The sequence below is a fragment of the Panulirus ornatus genome, chromosome 9, assembly GCF_036320965.1.
Source record: "Panulirus ornatus isolate Po-2019 chromosome 9, ASM3632096v1, whole genome shotgun sequence".
NCBI lineage: Eukaryota > Metazoa > Arthropoda > Malacostraca > Decapoda > Palinuridae > Panulirus > Panulirus ornatus.
In genome coordinates, this window is record NC_092232.1 from 4,535,666 (window position 1) to 4,556,314 (window position 20,649).

Genomic DNA, 20,649 nt, shown 5'->3' on the forward strand with positions numbered 1-20,649 from the left:
TCTTACACTGACATTACAGCATCAGCGCCCCCAGGGGTTTATCTCTGGGGTCTTACACTGACATTACAGCATCAGCGCCCCCTGGGGTTCGTCTCTGGGGTCTTACACTGACATTACAGCATCAGCGGCCATTGGGGTTCATTTCTGGGGTCTTACACTGACACTACAGCATCAGCGCCCCCAGGAGTTCATCTCTGGGGTCTTACACTGACACTACAGCATCAGCGCCCCCAGGAGTTCATCTCTGGGGTCTTACACTGACACTACAGCATCAGTGCCCCCTGGGGTTCCGTCTCTGGGGTCTTATATTGAAACTACAGCATCAGCGTCCTCAGGGGATCATCTCTGGGGTCTTACACCCACCTCTCAGTGCCTCCGCCCTGTGTGTATTCGTCCCTAAGGGCTTATCCCTGACGACCCTATCATTACACAGGCGTCGCATCCTCTCTGCATCAGGGCCAAGTTGCGACACCCACGCAAATGGTAAACATCAACTACAAGTTGGACGTAGGGAGTGGCTCTCTACCTCAACCATGGGGGGGGGGGGGGGGGGGGTTCCAGCTTCCGTCCCTGGAATGACGATTTCTGGAGGAGTTCCAGCAAACCTTCCCCCATCCTCCTCCTCCTCCTCCAGCCACCCTCCTTCTCCCACGCTGTGGCGACTGGAGCCTCATGTTCAGCTGTGGCACGGAGTGGCCTTATCTGTGTTGCGGGGACCGCTTTCATTAGCTGTGTTGCATGGAAGGCGGTCATGAGCTGTGTTGCGGGGACCGCGTTCATGAGCTGTGTTGCGTGGACTGCGTTCATCAGCTGTGTTGCGTGGACGGCGTTTATCAGCTGTGTTGCGGGGACCCGCGTCCTAAACCCGTTCTCCCGAAACCCGCTGACGTCACTGCTGACCCCGAAGCTTCTCACCTGTCCTCCTGACACTTGCTGACGCCCTGGTCCGTCCCACAACACGTCCCACTTAACCCCTAAAGCCAGACTGAACACACCCAACATCTTCCCCTTTCGTCTGTGGCTCCGCCAAACACGTCCAGCTTAAAAAGAGGACTAACCTCCCCCCTGACCTTCATAACTCCGCCACACTGACGAAAAAAAAAGAAAAAAAAAAAAGAAAAATAAAAAAACAGATTCCCTCCCTTCCCCCCCCCTCCTCCTTCCCCAGACGCCACCGTTTGGGGGGAGCCAGCCAGGTCAGCCAGCCAGCCAGCCAGCCAGCCAGCCAGGTCAGCCAGCCAGCCAGGTCAGCCAGCCAGGTCAGCCAGCAAGCCAACCAGCCAGGCAGCCAGCCAGGCAGCCAGGCCAGCCAGCCAGCCAGCCGGCGAGCCAGCCAGCCAGCCAGCCAGCCAGCCAGGCCAGCCAGCTAACCAGCCAACCAACCAGCCAGCCAGCCAGCGAGCCAGCCAGGTCAGCGAGCCAGCCAGCCAGGCCAGCCAGCCAGCCAGCTAGGCCAGCCAGCCAGCCAGGGAGGCGCACATAGCCTAGGGTCTCAATCAAAACCCCAAACTCGGACCCTTGAAGAAAATTCGAATCCCCTTAAGGTCTAGTGAGGGATGAGGGGGGGAGGGGAGGAGAGGATGGGGGGAGGGGGGAATGTCAGGGAACCCCCCCCCCCCCCACACACACACACCAACGAAAACCCTCTCGATTCCTTGTGGGAGAGAGAGAGAGAGAGAGAGAGAGAGAGAGAGAGAGAGAGAGAGAGAGAGAGAGAGATTTAACCTCCCCCCACCTTCCCTTCTCCTTACGGCTGGAGGGAGGGGGGAAGGGAAGGGGGGAGAGGTCTTGTCGTTAACGTTGCCGTGATGATATACATATATCTTTGGAGTTAGTGTAGAGGGATGCCTTCCTGTGCATCTGGAGGGAGGGAGGGACAGGTGGCGCTGCTGTTGTGAGGGCGAGCCGGCCACACATTCCCCACCCCTGGGGCTGGGGTTCGAACCCCCTCACCTCAGGGGGCCTTGCGGGTGTGGTGGTACTGTGTTTGTCTAACGTCCCCGGGTTATTTGTGTCTCTCGTCTCTTATAGATTTACAGTTATAAGTCATTTATCATTATCATTATTGTTATCATTATTGTTATCATTATTAGTATCATCACTATGAATACCATCATTATCAATACATTTATAATGATCATCATCAGTATGGTTATCATAACTATCATAATTATCATTACTGTACTGTCATTATAATTATCATTATCATCATTATCAATATTATGAGAAGTATTATTATCATTACCAACATTATCATCATAATTATCATTATCATTATCATTAGCTATCAATATTATGAGAAGTATTATCATCATTACCATTATCATTATCATTATTACCATTATCATTATCATCATAATTATCATTATCATTAGTATCATCTTTGTTATCATTATATTCTATTTTGACGAGTGTTGCCTCCGCGTGTGTCTTCGTCCGTGCTTTTCATTCATTTCGCCTGCGTCTCCAACGACCACACACTCGCGTTCGTAGCAGTTCCTCATGGGAGCGCCAGCTGGCTACATTATCATTATCATCATGGGAGCGCCAGCTGGCTACATCATTATCATTATTCTGACCGTCATCTTATTCCATGCATTATACACACGGATGATAATCTATCGTCTCCCTGCAACACCTACGAACACAAGATGTGTTGCCTGGCTCACTCCAGCGCAGTGTACAACACCCTACACCTCTCCCTCCCTCTCCCACGGTCTCACACACACACACACACACACACACACACACACACACACACACATGTGGGAGTCCCAGTGTACACACACAAACACAGACACACAGACACACACACACACACACACACACATGTGGGAGTCCCAGTGTACACACACAAACACAGACACACACACACACACACACACACACACACACACACACATGTGGGATTCTACGAGAGAGAGAGAGAGAGAGAGAGAGAGAGAGAGAGAGAGAGAGAGAGAGAGAGAGAGAGAGAGAGAGAGAGAGAGAGAGAGAGAGAGAGAGAGAGAGAGACTAAATCAAAGAGGACTGACCACTATGATGCGTTCTTCCTTCCTTCCCTCGTATGTCTTCCCTCCTCTGCTTTACTTTTAGACTCCAGTCTACACACGACTGAGTCACCATGATTACCTTCTTAATAATGTTTTTATCTCCTACTCTGAGATGGTCCATGACTGGAACATGTTTAGTAAACACAGGTGAACAGAGAATGTTCAAGAGTGCACGAAAGCTACAGAGGGACACACTAGGTGCTGGTGGTGACCTTTGACCCCACTAAAGCTACAGAGGGACACACTAGGTGCCGGTGGTGACCTTTGACCCCACTAAAGCTACAGAGGGACACACTAGATGCCGGTGGTGACCTTTGACCCCACTAAAGCTACAGAGGGGACACACTAGGTGCTGGTGGTGACCTCTGACCCCACTAAAGGCTAGAAATGGTCAACTCACAAATCCCTCAGTGCCATTATGTGGTAGATGTTGGAGTGTAACATTCGTACTACGTTTTCTGAACGTTGAAATATGACCGAGTAATGTTCAAAAATAAGACAGAAAAGACTTCAGTCTTCTGCAGTGGACCGTAACCACTAAATAACCCACAAATAATAGCCATATCCCAAATCTGATACAATCACAGTGTAGAACATGCCAAAATAATTCTTTCTGTCAGATCTTATGACCATTGGCTGAACTACGGCCAAGTAATGACAAAATAAAGGACAAGATTAGGTGAAATGTTGACCGCTAGAGTATAGCAGTGTTCGCTAGTGTCACATATCCTGAGCACTATATGAGCCTTGTGGGTAAGGCGGCTGTGTCTCGTCTCACTGAGCCACTTTGTTTGGAGCAGTTACCCAAAACATACGCTTCTGGGATGTTTGTCTTCTGACCTCGTTCAAGCAGTAATTCATAACCTTATTCGCCTCGTTCCTTGATATACAGAGGCACCTGTATGATAATCAGAGTCACCTCCGTCAGTCGGTCATGGAAGGAAGTACTGAGCGGGCGAGGTGCCTTACGCGTGTCGCGGCGTCGGGCCTTCCCGGAACGCAGGCAGAGGTACTGGAATACCTGCCGTGCGTTCCTTCCGGCTAGGTGTTTCCATCAGGCCTCAACAAGTGTGAGTTTCCAGTTGTCAGCGTCGGAATCCCTGGCCTTTGGAAGTCGGAGTTTCCAGGTCTCAGAATCGGAATTCCAGGCCTTAGAAGTCGGAGTTTCCAGGTCTCAGAATCGGAATTCCAGGCCTTAGAAGTCGGAGTCTCCAGGTCTCAGAATCGGAATTCCAGGCCTTAGAAGTCGGAGTCCCCAAGTCTCTCAGTAAGAATTTCCAGATATCCATCTTTTCCTGGAAGCTATGGCGGCCAAGATCCTAAAAGCAATCAGAGTTCCAGGCTTATCAGAGCGGTGTCTCTCTGAAGATCCAGGACAGAGAGAGAGAGAGAGAGAGAGAGAGAGAGAGAGAGAGAGAGAGAGAGAGAGAGAGAGAGAGAGAGAGAGAGAGAGAGAGGAGTTTTCATGGCTACAACTTTTGAAGTTTGCAGCAGACTTCAGACGAGAGAGAGAGAGAGAGAGAGAGAGAGAGAGAGAGAGAGAGAGAGAGAGAGAGAGAGAGAGAGAGAGAGAGAGAGAGAGAGAGAGCTTCTTTCAGGCCTAAGGATTGGGAGGCCCTGGTTCTCAGAAGTCTGTTCTCAGGCTCGAGGCGAGAGGAGGGTCTCCACTCCTCTCAAAAGTCGGCTGGAAGTTTTAGATTAAGAAAGCGAGAGGTTCACAGACCCCGGAAGAAAACACTGGGCTTTCCAGAATTAGATATGGAATTACCTTTACGGGTCGTGAGAATTCAATTTCTAAATCTAAGACAAGAATCATCACGTCCATGGAAAGAGAAAAAGAAATCTAGATACAAGAGTCACTTAATTCATCTAAATAGAAAAAAAAAAGACTTGAGTTTATGGATGTGTGGACGTGAGAACTGCTACTTCCAGAAGTTGGAGATCTGGAAACTGCTGACGTGGGAGTTTCCAAGGATTTCCTGGATTAACTCGCGGATGTCTCTGGATCGTATAAGCTGGAGGTCTGCCGACCTCTGTCTACAAGTTTCCAGGTTTACGACGAACGGACGGGTGGGGTCTGCTTATGCGACAGTAGTTTCTAGGACCCACGAAGCGGACACTTGGAACACTGGAAGATGCAGGAGGCCATCGACTTCACGTAGGAAGATAAGAAAAGAATATCCAAGTAGGAAAATGCGATGAGAATAAATAAAAAAAAAAAACTTCTTGATCTTTGACAACGGCAATGCCTGGAAACCAGAGATGGAAATTCTAGAAAGATCTAAGCCAAAGAAGGATCCATGAATTGATGAAGGAAGGAGAGATGCCAATTCCCTTTTGCTAAAGTTTTCTGGAATCAAACGTGGGTTTTCCTGTGTCTCCCTCCGGTGAAGGAACCAGAGAGACGACTCAAGTTGTCAGAACTTCCGCATCTCTGGTGATGACGCTTTCCAAGCCCGCCCCTCCCACTCCTCCTCTCCCACCACCATTCACTCGTACCCATTATTTTTGCTCTGTGTGTGTGTGTGTGTGTGTGTGTGTGTGTGTGTGTGTGTGTGTGTGTGTGTGTGTGTGGCAGCGACCCAACGTCAGATACACTGAGCCTTCTTGAGACCTCCCCCACCCTCACCCAAAAGCATACGAAAGTCTGTACACACTTGCAATACTCAGAGCCGCAGGACCATAAAACTTTTGGGAGTTTCAAGATATATATATATATATATATATATATATATATATATATATATATATATATATATATATATATATATATATATATATATATATGTGAATAAGAGCAAGGTTATTAGGTACAGTAGGGTTGAGGGTCAAGTCAATTGGGAGGTGAGTTTGAATGGAGAAAAACTGAAGGAAGTGAAGTGTTTTAGATATCTGGGAGTGGATCTGGCAGCGGATGGAACCATGGAAGCGGAAGTGGATCATAGGGTGGGGGAGGGGGCGAAAATTCTGGGAGCCTTGAAGAATGTGTGGAAGTCGAGAGCATTATCTCGGAAAGCAAAAATGGGTATGTTTGAAGGAATAGTGGCTCCAACAATGTTGTATGGTTGCGAGGCGTGGGCTATGGATAGAGTTGTGCGCAGGAGGATGGATGTGCTGGAAATGAGATGTTTGAGGACAATGTGTGGTGTGAGGTGGTTTGATCGAGTAAGTAACGTAAGGGTAAGAGAGATGTGTGGAAATAAAAAGAGCGTGGTTGAGAGAGCAGAAGAGGGTGTTTTGAAATGGTTTGGGCACATGGAGAGAATGAGTGAGGAAAGATTGACCAAGAGGATATATGTGTCGGAGGTGGAGGGAACGAGGAGAAGAGGGAGACCAAATTGGAGGTGGAAAGATGGAGTGAAAAAGATTTTGTGTGATCGGGGCCTGAACATGCAGGAGGGTGAAAGGAGGGCAAGGAATAGAGTGAATTGGAGCGATGTGGTATACCGGGGTTGACGTGCTGTCAGTGGATTGAATCAGGGCATGTGAAGCGTCTGGGGTAAACCATGGAAAGCTGTGTAGGTATGTATATTTGCGTGTGTGGACGTATGTATATACATGTGTATGGGGGTGGGTTGGGCCATTTCTTTCGTCTGTTTCCTTGCGCTACCTCGCAAACGCGGGAGACAGCGACAAAGCAAAAAAAAAAAAAAAAAAAAATATATGTATATATATATATATATATATATATATATATATATATATATATATATATATATATATATATATATATAGGAAAGATAACTGTCTAAAAAGAAAAATAAAGGGGTCATCGCATGACAGCCAAGAACGGATATGCCTGACACAATTATGCTCTCTGTACTGAGCCATTGTGGAACATGGAACTCACCGGATTCTATCGCGTTTAATCCCTTGAGTACGACGTTCAAAGCCCTGGGTATGACGGCGCAACATTTGGCCTAACCTTCAGAGGGAATAGGTCAAAGGTCGCGTCGTCATATCCAGGGGGTCGTAACTTCAGAGGTGAAGCGTCGTATGCAGTCGTTCTGAGAGGGTCGTACCATCGTGCTCAAGGGTCGTACCGTCGTGCTCAAGGATCGTACCGTCGTGCTCAAGGGTCGTACCGTCGTCCCCAAGGACCTTACCGTCGTGCTCAAGGAGTCATACCGTCGTGCTCAAGGATCGTACCGTCGTGCTCAAGGGTCGTACCGTCGTCCCCAAGGATCTTACCGTCGTGCTCAAGGGTCGTACCGTCGTCCCCAAGGATCTTACCGTCGTGCTCAAGGAGTCATACCGTTGTGCTCAAGGGATCGCACCGTTGCGCTCAAGTGTTACTGATGTTCGTGTGTGGCGTCACCACACGCCTGCTGAATCAAGTGTTGTATAATGTGATCATTCGTGAGTGCACAAGACTGATGACCTGTCGTGTGTGGTGGTTCCTGAACGAAAGACATCGCGAGGCGTAATTCCTACGGAGTGAACGTCTTCCATACGACATGTGACGCATCGCAGAGAAGATCCCACTCAAGGTCGACCTCGATATGAGTGGTCAACAGTCAAACCTTAACAGCAGAGGGCTGCTCCTCGTTCAAGCAACGTACTGCGCAAGAGAGAGTTACTGGCCATATGTGAAGCATGGGCCAGCGCGGGGTCGGATCCGAAGGGGGTTTGAATGCTATGCGTGACACTCGGTCGACACCCAACCCAGGTGTTGATCCTCCTTTCGAGGCTGCTCGATAAATGGGCACCTGGATTAAGCTGGTGTGTGTGTGTGTGTGTGTGTGTGTGTGTGTGTCTTTGTATACACAAGAGTAAAGACATGGTACATATATATATATATATATATATATATATATATATATATATATATATATATATATATATATATATATATATATATATATATATGTAAGGTTAAGGGACGGGGGCAACACGAATGTCAAACTCTCTCACCGTAACACACAAACAGTAACACGCAAACGGTAATAATAAACAGTATAACATAAACAGTAATCGCACAAATAGTAGTCATAAACAGTAATCACAAACAGTACCCATAAACAGTAATCATAAACAGTAATCATAAACAGTAATCATAAACAGCAATAATAAACAGTAATCATAAACAGTAATCACAAGCATTAACCATAAACAGTGATCATAAAAATAATGGTAAACAGTAATCATAAAAATAATGGTAAACAGTAATCATAAACAGTAATCATAAACAGCAATAATAAACAGTAATCATAAACAGTAATCACAAGCATTAACCATAAACAGTGATCATAAAAATAATGGTAAACAGTAATCATAAACAGTAATCATACAGTAATCACACCCGGGCCACAGTGAGAGTGGTCGAGGCGCCACACGCCGGCTGTACTCACCATATTGAATGACTATGACAGAAATCTAAGGCCGATATAATTTGTCTGAAGAATCTCCGCGCCTCCTTCGGTGTTAGTCTGCCCTTCTTGACGAGGTAGTCGAAGAGTTCCCCTCCAGAGACGTGTTCCAGCACCAGGTACCTGCAAGAGCACAGACTTAACCCCTGTTCCACAGACTCCCACTGTTACCACACCTACAGGAGCAGAGAGTTAACCCCTGTTCCATAGACTTCCTCTGTTACCACACCTACAGGAGCACAGAGTTAATACCTTGTTCCATAGACTCGCTCTGTTACCGCACTTACAGGAGCACTAAACTAACTCTTCCATCATCTCCCGTGCCCTCAGCAGTAGGGCGTTACCTTCGCCTCCTTACTCCTTAAGCTGCAGGAGCACGGTGTCATCTGCCGCCCTGCCCCTAAAGCCTGGAAAAGCGCATACAAGAGAGAGAGAGAGAGAGAGAGAGAGAGAGAGAGAGAGAGAGAGAGAGAGAGAGAGAGAGAGAGAGAGAGAGAGAGACTTTGTTATACCCTGGTCAAATCGGCAGTGCGATACCGGCGACCCATCGTACAGCACTCGCTCCACCACAGCCAGTCGGTCACCCGTGGCAGGATCACCTCCCCTCCCTCAGCTCCGTGTCTGTGCGTCTCCTGGCCTCTCCCTCTATCTACCGGACGGTACCGCACTGGTATGGCTGGCTCTCTGGCTGGCTCGTCACTGTCGTACCGAAGGTTTCAATGGGTTTAGGGCGGGTGATCGACCAGATCGACCATGCGACCCATTCAGCTGTAACCTGAGAGGGACGCTGAACCTGTGGGGCATCGCTGACTCGCGTGCCAACCAGAGATGACCAGACGCCGGTGGATCTGGTCGCCCTACAAACGTTTACTGGCGACGACACGCGGGTGCAGTGGTCGAGGAAGTGGCATCTCCTGACGACGAGCTGCCGACGAAGAGGCATCTCCTGACGACGAGCTGCCGACGACGAGGCATCTGCTGACGACGAGCTGCCGACGACGAGGCATCTGCTGACGACGAGCTGCCGACGAAGAGGCATCTCCTGACGACGAGCTGCCGACGAAGAGATATCTCCTGAAGGGGAGGAGGCATCTCCTGACGACGAGCTGCTGGGGTTTGACTGAACGACATTCCTCACCACACAAGCAAGTGAACACCAGCAAATACAATGAGTGACAGTTATCTTGTAATGCTGTTCACACACATCCTATAATGATCAGGTATGTACGTGATAACTTGTCTGTTTGGTTATCATAATTGTCTCCGTAATCATCATTATTATCATCATTTTCATTATCTTTACTATCATTATCATTATCATTATTATTATCAGTATTACTTACTTTTATGCGTACTAATTATAATAAATATTCCTTTACCTTTCGTATCACCTGAGACCAAAATGCCCTCAAAATGAGACCAAACTCATCTAAATCTATCATTTATTTCCTATATCATAGCTACGTATGGTCTATATATTCTTGACGCTCGTTTTCCCGAACTTTGCATTTGGCGCGCTGGTCACAGTCGCCCTGAAGGCTTCAGCATCATATGTCCCGGTCTGGACACGCAACAGTGGCTTCACTGGGCAGGTCTTAATGCTATCAGCATCGGGTCCGCGTTGGAACGTCCGCGTCGGTAAGCCCGATCATCCTCCAGCAGCAGCAGCAGCAGCAAAAACAGCTGTAGCAGCAGGAGCAGCAGGATCAACAGCTGTAGCAGCAGGATCAACAGCTGTGGTAGCAGCAGGAGCAGCAGGATCAACAGCTGTAGCAGCAGGATCAACAGCTGTGGTAGCAGCAGGAGCAGCAGGATCAACAGCTGTAGCAGCAGCAGCAGCAGGATCAACAGCTGTAGCAGCAGCAGTAGGAACAACAACAACAACAAAAACATGCACTTCCTGCAGCCTGGGAGAGGTGGGGAGGGAGGGATGCAGGTGGACACCGGCTTTGCTTTGGGGAGTGTTGCTCCGGGGGGAGGAGGAGGAGGGCGGTGTTAATCCCGGCCTCACGAGCGCCTGGGAGACCAAGCGCAAATATGTAATGATCCTGCGGCTTGAGACGCCGGATGAGGGGAAGCGGCTCCCTCACCCCTGACGCCACACCGCCTCCCTCACTCCTTGGATGCCTCTCCTCCGCCCCAGCGACCAGGAAGGCCCTGGGCAAGGCGACCCCCCTCTGCTGTGGCGCTACCTCGCCTCCTGCCGTGTGGCGGAGCAGGAACCTGGGACGCTATCACTGTGCTCCTCCAAGCAGGTAAACTCGTCGTAGATCATCAGATCTGTCTTCCGTCTCAGCGTGTACGCTGACGTCATCAGGCCAGTGACGTGGAGGGAGTGGGAGGGATCAGGAGGGAGTCCTGGAGCTGAGGGCACGAGCTACCGCGGGACGAGGCGGAGGCGGAGGAGGAGGAGGCTACGAGTTCTGAGAACTAGCTATCAGGGGACTTGAGGCGAGGCCGATGTCACCATCGTGGGAGGACTGACGCACACCACACACACACAGACACACACACAGACACACAGACACACACACACACACACACACACACACACACAAACGAGGATACTGACGACACGAGATGGACTCATGGGTGTGTGGGAGGAGGGGATGAAGCAGGACAGTGTGGGAGGAGAGGACGTAGGGCAGTGTGGGAGGAGGGGACGTAGGGCAGTGTGGGAGGAGAGGACGTAGGGCAGTGTGGGAGGAGAGGACGTAGGGCAGTGTGGCAGGAGGGGACGAAGGGCAGTGTGGGCGGAGAGGACGAAGTAGGGCAGTGTGGGAGGAGGGGAAGGAAGAAATATAAAGTTCCAGACGGCAATGTAGACACATGACGAGGAGAGAGAGAGAGAGAGAGAGAGAGAGAGAGAGAGAGAGAGAGAGAGAGAGAGAGAGAGAGAGAGAGAGAGAGAGAGAGAGTAGGCTAAGGCAGATAAAGGTGAGGCTCCATGGTTGAGGGAGGAGGGGCAAGGAATGAATACCACAATGCGAGAAGATGAGAGAGACAGGAACCCAAAGAGAGGTGTGATGCAGGGGGCGATGAAGGATGGGAGAGAGACAGGTGAGAGAGAGCCAGTGTCTGACTACCTACATATCATATATACACCAACGTATATATATATATATATATATATATATATATATGTGTGTGTGTGTGTGTGTGTGTGTGTGTGTGTGTGTGTGTGTGTGTGTGTGTGTGTAAGTAATAACTTACAACTGACCCATACATATATACACTGACCCAGGTTAAGGTCACAGGGCAGAGGGTCTTAAGACTGCTCATAGCTGGACACAACACTGGAAATGTAAATAATAACATATGGCCGGAACTGTGCGGAAATCCTCGCAGCAGAGCGGTTTGTCTGGCCCCCAGATGTAGACCATCATGTTCTTTCTTCAAACTGCCATGCAGCACAAGAGGGGAAGAACAACTGGGGTATTTCTTCAGCTTACTGGAAGATGTGCCAGGAGGGAGGGAGGGCAGGGAGGCGGGCGTGCGTCCTCCGTTCCAGCCGCCTCTTGCAGGTGGATCAAGGAGACCCAAGGAGGGAACTCGTAATTTCTTGAGACAAACAGGTGAAGGGGACGACAGAGGCAGGGAGGGTGGACGGACGTGTTCAAGCCTCCTGCACGGCTCTGAGGCCATGTCCAGCAGCGCCACTCAGAGGCTCCGTGGCAGCACCCGACGGGTCCAGAGAGAGAGAGAGAGAGAGAGGGGCAGCCTGCCTGGCACCCAGTCATGCCGGCCCTGAGGTACCGTACCCAGAGTGGGTGATGACCTGACCGCACTCCGCCTCCAGACGTTATGAAGCTTCCTCTACCCAACTGTTCCTCTCTGTACCCCACTGTCTCCCTCCTTGTACCGCAAACTATCTCCCTTTGACCCCAGTGTCTCTCCCTGTAACCCAATGAGCCCTCTCTGTACCCAACCGTTCCTCCCTGTACTCCTCTGTCTTTCCTTGTACCAAAAAATATCTCCCTGTACCCCCAGTGTCTCTCCCTATAACCCAATGCCTCTCTCTGTATCCCACTGTCCCATCCTGTGCCAAATCATATCCTCCCTGTGCCTCCTACCACCCTCCCTGTACCTCACTGCCACCCTCCCTGTACCCTACTGTCCCTCCCTCACCCCACTGTATCTCCCTATTCTACACTGTATCCCTCCTGTACCCTATTACGCCTCTCTGAGCCCAGTTAAAGAGCCTCACGCAACACCCCAGCCTCTCTCCCTACACCGTGCAGCCTGGCACTGCTCCTGGCTGTAAGAGTGTGTGCACGTCCATTCACAGGCGTGTCCCTGGTGTACCGGAACAGACAGACAGATCCACTCTGTCTTACTCGGCCACCACGCCCTCCTCCCCACCCACCATGATGGTTGTGGTAGCGGTACTACAGCACCTACGTTCAGTGTAGGATCTGTCGTGTAATGTAGCAAGTTGGATGTCATGTACAAGCGTCAATGGTTTTTATCTGTAGGAGGGAGGAGCGAGGAGGATTAAAGGGATGTGTAGGATGGTTTACATGAGGAAGACAGACAATAGAGTCCTGATTGGCCAGCGACTGTGGGTTGTCTAAATAAAAAGGAATTCAACTTGACAAAAAATGTAATTCCGCTAAGCTTATTTTTTTCAAGCTATCACTGACTCCCCGCTGTTGCACACTAGCCTTCTACTGTCCCCGTTACTGCTGTCGTTTATACATTTCATTTCTGGTGTTTTTCTCTGAGTATTACCGGTGTTTGGGAGGAGCTGATGAGGGCTAGAACGGTATGGTTGGGCAAGGTGAGAAAAGATAACTGGACAGGTATTTAGCAGGAGTGAGTTACATACAGGTCAGTAAGAACAGTACATACCCCCACCCCCTTAAACAACGCGAAGACAATGACATTACAGCTATTCATGTAACGTAATAAGGCAACGACTGAAAGAAAGTTTTTTTTTCTTATAACAACTGTAGCATAAAACTGGGTTTTCTTATCAAGTGAGAACGAGGGAAGCCAGACTAATCATTTAATGGACGACTGCATTGCACCTCAAATGATCCATGACCCAATGAGAGGAAACAATGTATTAGACTAAGTGGTATTCACACACACACACACACACACATAGAGATTTCATTGGATTTTTGTGTGAGATCGTCGGTGGGAAAAGTTAGGTGAAAGTGACCACACTCTCATAAAGCCTGGCGGTAAATTTCCAATTTTGCTTTTAGATGATAATGAGATGCTGATAGCAAATTTTCAGATGAGCAAACTGGAGTTCAAAATGCGCCGGAATGCTGTTAACGTAAGCTGGCTGTTAACGTAAGCTGAATATAGCTTTTACGTGCTCAGCCGAGATGTGGCGGAAGAGGATAAAAATAGATAAATAAAAAGAAAAATATACTTCTTGAAAGATAAGAAATTGCCTAAAGGCAAAGTAGAAATATTAAAAAAAAAAAATGGAAATGCAAAGCTAAATGAACGAAGAAATTTAAAGCTGAATTAGGTTTATATAGAAATATATAAACAAGAGATCCAAATTAAGCAACAATCCACAGACTGTAGAACGAAAATTGAAATCAGTACAAGACATTGTGGGAAGAGAATTGCTCATAATGTCCAAAAGAACAATACATTCTTATCCTAGATACATGAGGAGCGTGAAGACAAGGCTCGTTTTCTATTGGAAATGGCACTTCAGATAATAAGACCCAACCCGAATATCTCAAACCTGACGATATTTCTACAAAGAATATTTCGGTGAGAAATGAGCAGACAAGGAGCACTCTCCTCCATTTACATGATATTCACCAAATTGCTACAAGAAGGGTAACGGTGCCAAATGACTGAAAACTTGCCAACATAACACAAGCTATACAACAACGTGCCTCAGTTGTTGCTGTTGTTGTTGTTGTTGTTGTTGTTGTTGTTGTTGTTGCTGTTGTTGTTGCTGTTGTTGTTGTTGTTGTCGTCAAGGTGAAGACTATCTTCACATTCAAGCCACATCAAGACAATTACTTTAATTACAGCAATATGTAAATAAGCATGTTCAAGGAGGATAATATAATATGTAAATATTTCAACTTATTTATCTTTTCTGAATCAATCCTCCTTATCCTCCCTCCCAGATCATCCCGTTGACGAAACCAGAACCAGACTGCGTTTTCTATTCATCCTTCCCTATAAAATTCCCTGGCCAGTATACCACCGCCATACTGCGCTCGTGGTTCTTCTCCTCAGCGGCTGGCTACCTCCCCATCGGCTGATGTGCTGCTGGAGGGGAGCGATGGGGAACGTCGGCCCTCACGTAGTGGCTGGGAGGGAGCACCTCCTGCATCCACTCTCGTCCCTCCATCTTACACAGAGTGAGAATTTAAAGCTACGGTTTCTGTCCTCCAGCAGACAATTCTCGCCACGGACCATCAGCTCTTCTGGTATCTGTCTTTCATGCAAGACTCCCTCCCTCCCTCCCTTTCAAACACCACGCCCTATCCTCCACACACCACGCCTTCTCTTCCACCCACCACACCTTCTCTGCCATCCACCACGCCTTCTCTCCTCACCCGCTACGCCTTCTCCTTCACCTACCACGCCTTCTCTTCCACTAACCACGCCCCTCTCTTCTACCTATCACGCCTCTCTCCTCAACCCACTACGCCTATCTCTTCCACCCACCACTCCTTTCTCCTCCAACCATCACGCCTTCTCTTCCACCCACCACGCTCCTCTCTTCCACCCACCATGTCTCTCTCTTCTACCCGCCACGTCTTCCACCCGTCACGCCCCTCTCTTCCACCCACCACGCCTTTCTCCTCCACCCACCACTACCTCTCTCTTCCACCGACCACGCCTCTCTACTCCACCTACCAGGCCTTTCTCCTCCACGCACCACGCCTTCTCCTCCACCTGGCGTGGATCACCTCTGGCCACGCCGGTCCCTCCTCGTTATTTTTCTTGTGGTACGGCAAAGGTCAGCCTCGGAGTCCGGCTGCCGCGGGTCAAGGTCACTCAACTGGCCTGACGTGGGAGGACGACCTCCGGATAGGACTGCCCTCTGGCGTGAGGCCGGTGGGTGGCCTGGGACACTGTGGCCCTCCCGGGACACTGTGAGCAGCCTGGGACACTGTGGCCGTCCCGGGACACTGTGACCAGCCTGGGACACTGTGGCCGTCCTGGGACACTGTGAGCAGCCTGGGACACTGTGGCCGTCCTGGGACACTGTGAGCAGCCTGGGACACTGTGGCCGTCCCGGGACACTGTGAGCAGCCTGGGACACTGTGGCCGTCCTGGGACACTGTGAGCAGCCTGGGACACTGTGGCCGTCCTGGGACACTGTGAGCAGCCTGGGACACTGTGGCCGTCCTGGGACACTGTGAGCAGCCTGGGACACTGTGGCCGTCCTGGGACACTGTGAGCAGCCTGGGACACTGTGGCCGTCCCGGGACACTGTGAGCAGCCTGGGACACTGTGGCCGTCCCGGGACACTGTGAGCAGCTTAGGACACTGAGGACCATCTGGGAGAAAACATATGGGATATTCTCGGCCATCTGGAACACTGTGAACCATATGGAACAAACCATCTGGAGCAGTTTAGACAATTTGGAACAAAACACTGGGACACTTTTGGACCACTTGCAACACTGTGAACCATCTGGAATAATATGGAATATCTGCAACACTGTGAACCATCTGGAACAAAAATACAGGAACACATTTAGACCTTCTGCAACGCTGTGAACCACCTGGAACACTGTGAGCCATCTGGAAACACTGTGAACCATCTGAACACTGTGAGCCATCTGGAAACACTGTGAACCATCTGGAACACTGTGAACCACCTGGAACACCGTGCTTGCCTGGAACGGCCTCGATCTCGCACCTCTGAACAATCCTTCTTCATGGAATGTATGTGACGAAGCTCCTGCGCCTCCTGGATGTCTTGCGAGATCCTCCTTGCCCTCACGTCCAGTCACCTCCTCCTCGAGACCTTCCTGACGAAGGCGCTGGAGTATCGAGGCCGCCGCCTCAACATACACGTAATTTCTTACCAAGTGCGAGTGGTGACATCACAGTGTCCCTGTGTTAATGATGCCAAGCGGAGGAGTGACGCTGAGGGACGTCGTTCACACGGGAGAGGTCGTGTTCGGCACAGCAAAGTCGCGTTGAGGGAAAACTCGTTTTCTATCTGCTTGAGAACGACAGGGCTACGCTTAGCACGACGGCGCAACCCTTGAGCACGACGGCGCGACCCTTGAGCACGACGGTGCGACCCTTGAGCACGACGGCACGACCCTTGAGCACGACGGCACGACCCTTGAGCACGACGGTGCGACCCTTGAGCGCGACGGTGCGACCCTCGAGCACGACGGCACGACCCTTGAGCACGACGGTGCGACCCTTGAGCACGACGGCACGACCCTTGAGCACGACGGCGCGACCCTTGAGCACGACGGTACGACTCGAGCACGACCATACGACTCTTTTGAGCACGACGAGTACGAACTCCGGCCTAGGAGGAGCCGTGACTTTTGACCATACCCTTCAGGATCAAGTCTAAGGCCAGGACAACAACGGTCGATGCTCAAGGGATCAATTGGTTGATGACTCTCCCTCGTCATCAGAGTGTGGATGATGGTCAGCAACAACACCACGACGTAATACTGACCTTGTCGGTCCACATGCAACAAACGTGCCACACGAATCATGCAACTCCAACCCCACAACAACTCCCACACACACACACACACACACACACAGATCGATGAAGACGTCATTACACTGTTGTACTTCGATGGTTGAGAAATTGGTTAACTGGTCGTAAGCACAGAGTGGTGACTGATGGTCAAGCCTCAGAATGGTCGTACGTAACAAGTGGAGTGCCACTGGGATCAGTCTTGGGACCGGTTCTCTTTCTCGTATACGTCAATGATGCTGATCGTGGGCTGCATCGTAAGGCATCTAAACTCGCGGATGATCCAATGTTGGGAAATAGATCAACAACAGAAACTGAAGGTCTGCAACTTCAGAAAGACACAGACAAATTAATGGGCTGGGCTAATACGTGACGAATGAATCGTGATGTTGGTAAGTGCAAAGTTTTACATATCGGCTGTAAAATGATAAATCAAACTATAATATGGATTCTACTCGGCTACAAAAAGTAAATTTGTGAGAGGATATGAGTGTGATAACCTCTGTTGATCTAGAGCCAAGTAAACACTTCACAGAAGCAGTAAAAAAAAATAAGGCGAATAAAATTCTTGGATTCATAGGCAGGGGGCCTTCGAATTTCTGTCTCAGGAAACTATACTCACTATCTACACCTCACGACCCATCTGGAACATCGTGTTCGGTTCTGGTCACCTTACTTGAGGCAAGACACAGACAGAAAGAAGACAGCACAGAGGCGAGCTACCAAGATGGTACCCGGACTGAGAAACAACTCCTATAAGACCACAATAAACTGAACCTATTTAGCTTAGACAAGAGAGAGTCAAGAGGTGATCTAATCCAAGTATTCGATATCATTAAAGGTTCGGATAATCTCGATCTCACAAGCTACTTGAGGATTGAGTCGAGTGATATCACTCGTAGTTATGGATATAAACTCGTAGGCAAAACGTCATACCTCAAAAGAGGCGAAGTACCCTTTCTTCACCAGAACTGTTGACTCAAGGAGACGTCTACCAGTTGGAGTAGCTGAAAGTAATACCATAAACACGTTTCAGCACTGACTTGATCAACGTTTTTCACCTCAAATCCACGACAAACGTTATTTGCACCTCCCCAGCTGTACGATACGTTTCCAGGTCTTCCTCTCTCAGAAACATCCAAAGCTATCTTTTTTTTTATTGAACTCCTTCACATCAATCAATGACTTCCCGTTCTTTCCCACTACCACAAACTGCCTCGCTCGGACCCAGTGCTCTGTTGCTGTCTGAATTCAGTTGTACCACCGTTGTCCTTCACACACACACACACATACTCACACACACACACACACACAGGAGGGAACTGCGGGTGTCGATGTGCTCCTCCAGCCAGCGAACACACATCTCCAGGCGTACTCGTCCAGCTCACAGACGAGGTGCAGGGGGACGAGGACGCATCCAGTGCCGTCGCTCATCGAGACAGCGAGGCAGACAGATATCTATCTATCCATCTAGCTATCTATCCATCTATCTATCTATATCTATCTATGCTCAAAGGCCTACAGTTCCACCTGGCTAGGTACCAACAGCTGTGTACAGAGAACGACTAAACATGATGTATTTCGGGCGCAGTCACATACGCACACACATTACTGAACGCGTAACTACATCGGCCAACAACATTACGGACGAAGATTGGAATGACACAGTGTGAAGCAGTCGATTTCTTCTCACCTCCCACCCGCCCTTCCCTCCCTCCTTCCTTCCTTTGCTCCAAGAGAACCAGCGAAAACCACACACGTGAGACGGTGGCCGCCGAGATGGTGTTGATAGAGCACCGGACGTGTCTCGGGCAAGGAGGCGAGCACGATTTTGTGCAAGTGTTTCAAGTCTACTGAGGCGGAGTACAATTTGCAGCCAGGCATCCCCACCTACAGCCAGGCATCCCCACCTACAGCCAGGCATCCCCACCTACAGCCAGGCATCACCACCTACAGCCAGGCATCACCACCTACAGCCAGGCATCACCACCTACAGCCAGGCATCCCCACCTTCAGCCAGGCATCCCCACCCTCAGCCAGGCATCACCACCTACAGCCAGGCATCCCCACCTACAGCCAGGCATCCCCACCTACAGCCAGGCATCACCACCTACAGCCAGGCATCACCACCTACAGCCAGGCATCACCACCTACAGCCAGGCATCACCACCTACAGCCAGGCATCCCCACCCTCAGCCAGGCATCACCACCTACAGCCAGGCATCCCCACCTACAGCCAGGCATCACCACCTACAGCCAGGCATCACCACCTACAGCCAGGCATCACCACCTACAGCCAGGCATCACCACCTACAGCCAGGCATCCCCACCCTCAGCCAGGCATCACCACCTACAGCCAGGCATCCCCACCTACAGCCAGGCATCCCCACCTACAGCCAGGCATCACCACCTACAGCCAGGCATCACCACCTACAGCCAGGCATCACCACCTACAGCCAGGCATCACCACCTACAGCCAGGCATCCCCACCTTCAGCCAGGCATCACCACCTACAGCCAGGCTTCCCCCTCCGGCAGCAGCTGCTGCACGTGTCGCCAAAGCCACGACGGGCGTGCTGAAGAACCACGCAGGAGGTGACGACCTCGCCGGCTGCGTCGAGTGTGTGTGTGTGTGTGTGTGTGTGTGTGTGTGTGTGGTTGTGTGTGTGTGTGTGTGTGTGTGACTCTTGTCGAACTTCTTATACCCAGGGACGAGACTCGTGTGTGTGTGTGTGTGTCTGAGTAAATCCACGGACGCCGCCGCCACGGCTGTGAGGCTGGAAGCTCATTATCTGGGATCAGTCGCCTGCGTCTCCGTTCATTATGGGACCTCCAGTCCCACGAAGGGTTGGTGGGTGGGTGGCTGGCGGGGGGGCGGGGGATAAAGCTGCTGTGAGGGAAGGGGGGGGGGGGGGGGGACAAAACCCAGCTACTGGGTTGAGGATATGGTATTAACGAGGACACCGCCACCTGGTCTCTCTCTCTCTCTCTCTCTCTCTCTCTCTCTCTCTCTCTCTCTCTCTCTCTCTCTCTCTCTCTCTCTCTCCGTGCTGACTCTAGGAAGGGAGGAGACCTGGCGGCTCTCTGACCACCCGGCGGCGGCTCATCATCGTCATGATGGGGGTAAGTAACCAGGATGCGACGGCCCGTAGAACCTGCCTGACGGAGGTCGAGCCTTCGGAGCCCTAGGGCTGTTCACCACCCGCCCCACCAACATCCGTGGCGTCTGTAGAACGTTGGGAGGCGGCGCGCACACCACCTGCAGGTGAGCACCTGGGACAGGTACTTCCTCTACAGGTGACATGCAGGTGCTACCATGGGAGGGTTGTGGTAGAAGAACCTCCTCTCCCCATCACCGTGGGAGGAGACGACCCGCCTCTCCAACACCAGGTACCATCATTGTGGGAGGAGACGACCTACCGGCCTCCCCAACACCAGGTACCACCACTGTGGGGGGAGACGACTCGCCTCTCCAACACCAGGTACCATCATTGTGGGAGGAGACGACCTACCTGCCTCTCCAACACCAGGTACCACCACTGTGGGGGGAGACG

The 20,649-nt window shown here is 50.4% G+C and overlaps 1 protein-coding gene across 5 annotated transcripts in view; it reads right to left on the reverse strand.

The window, feature by feature from the left end:
- sff (sugar-free frosting) overlaps positions 1-20,649 on the reverse strand; it is a 337,418-nt gene that overhangs the window by 36,138 nt on the left and 280,631 nt on the right. For all 5 annotated transcript variants that reach the window (XM_071664557.1, XM_071664558.1, XM_071664562.1 and 2 more), the window contains one exon: positions 8,405-8,545. In XM_071664557.1, coding sequence (XP_071520658.1) covers positions 8,405-8,545 — 141 coding nt within the window. The remainder of the gene's footprint in view (positions 1-8,404; positions 8,546-20,649) is intronic.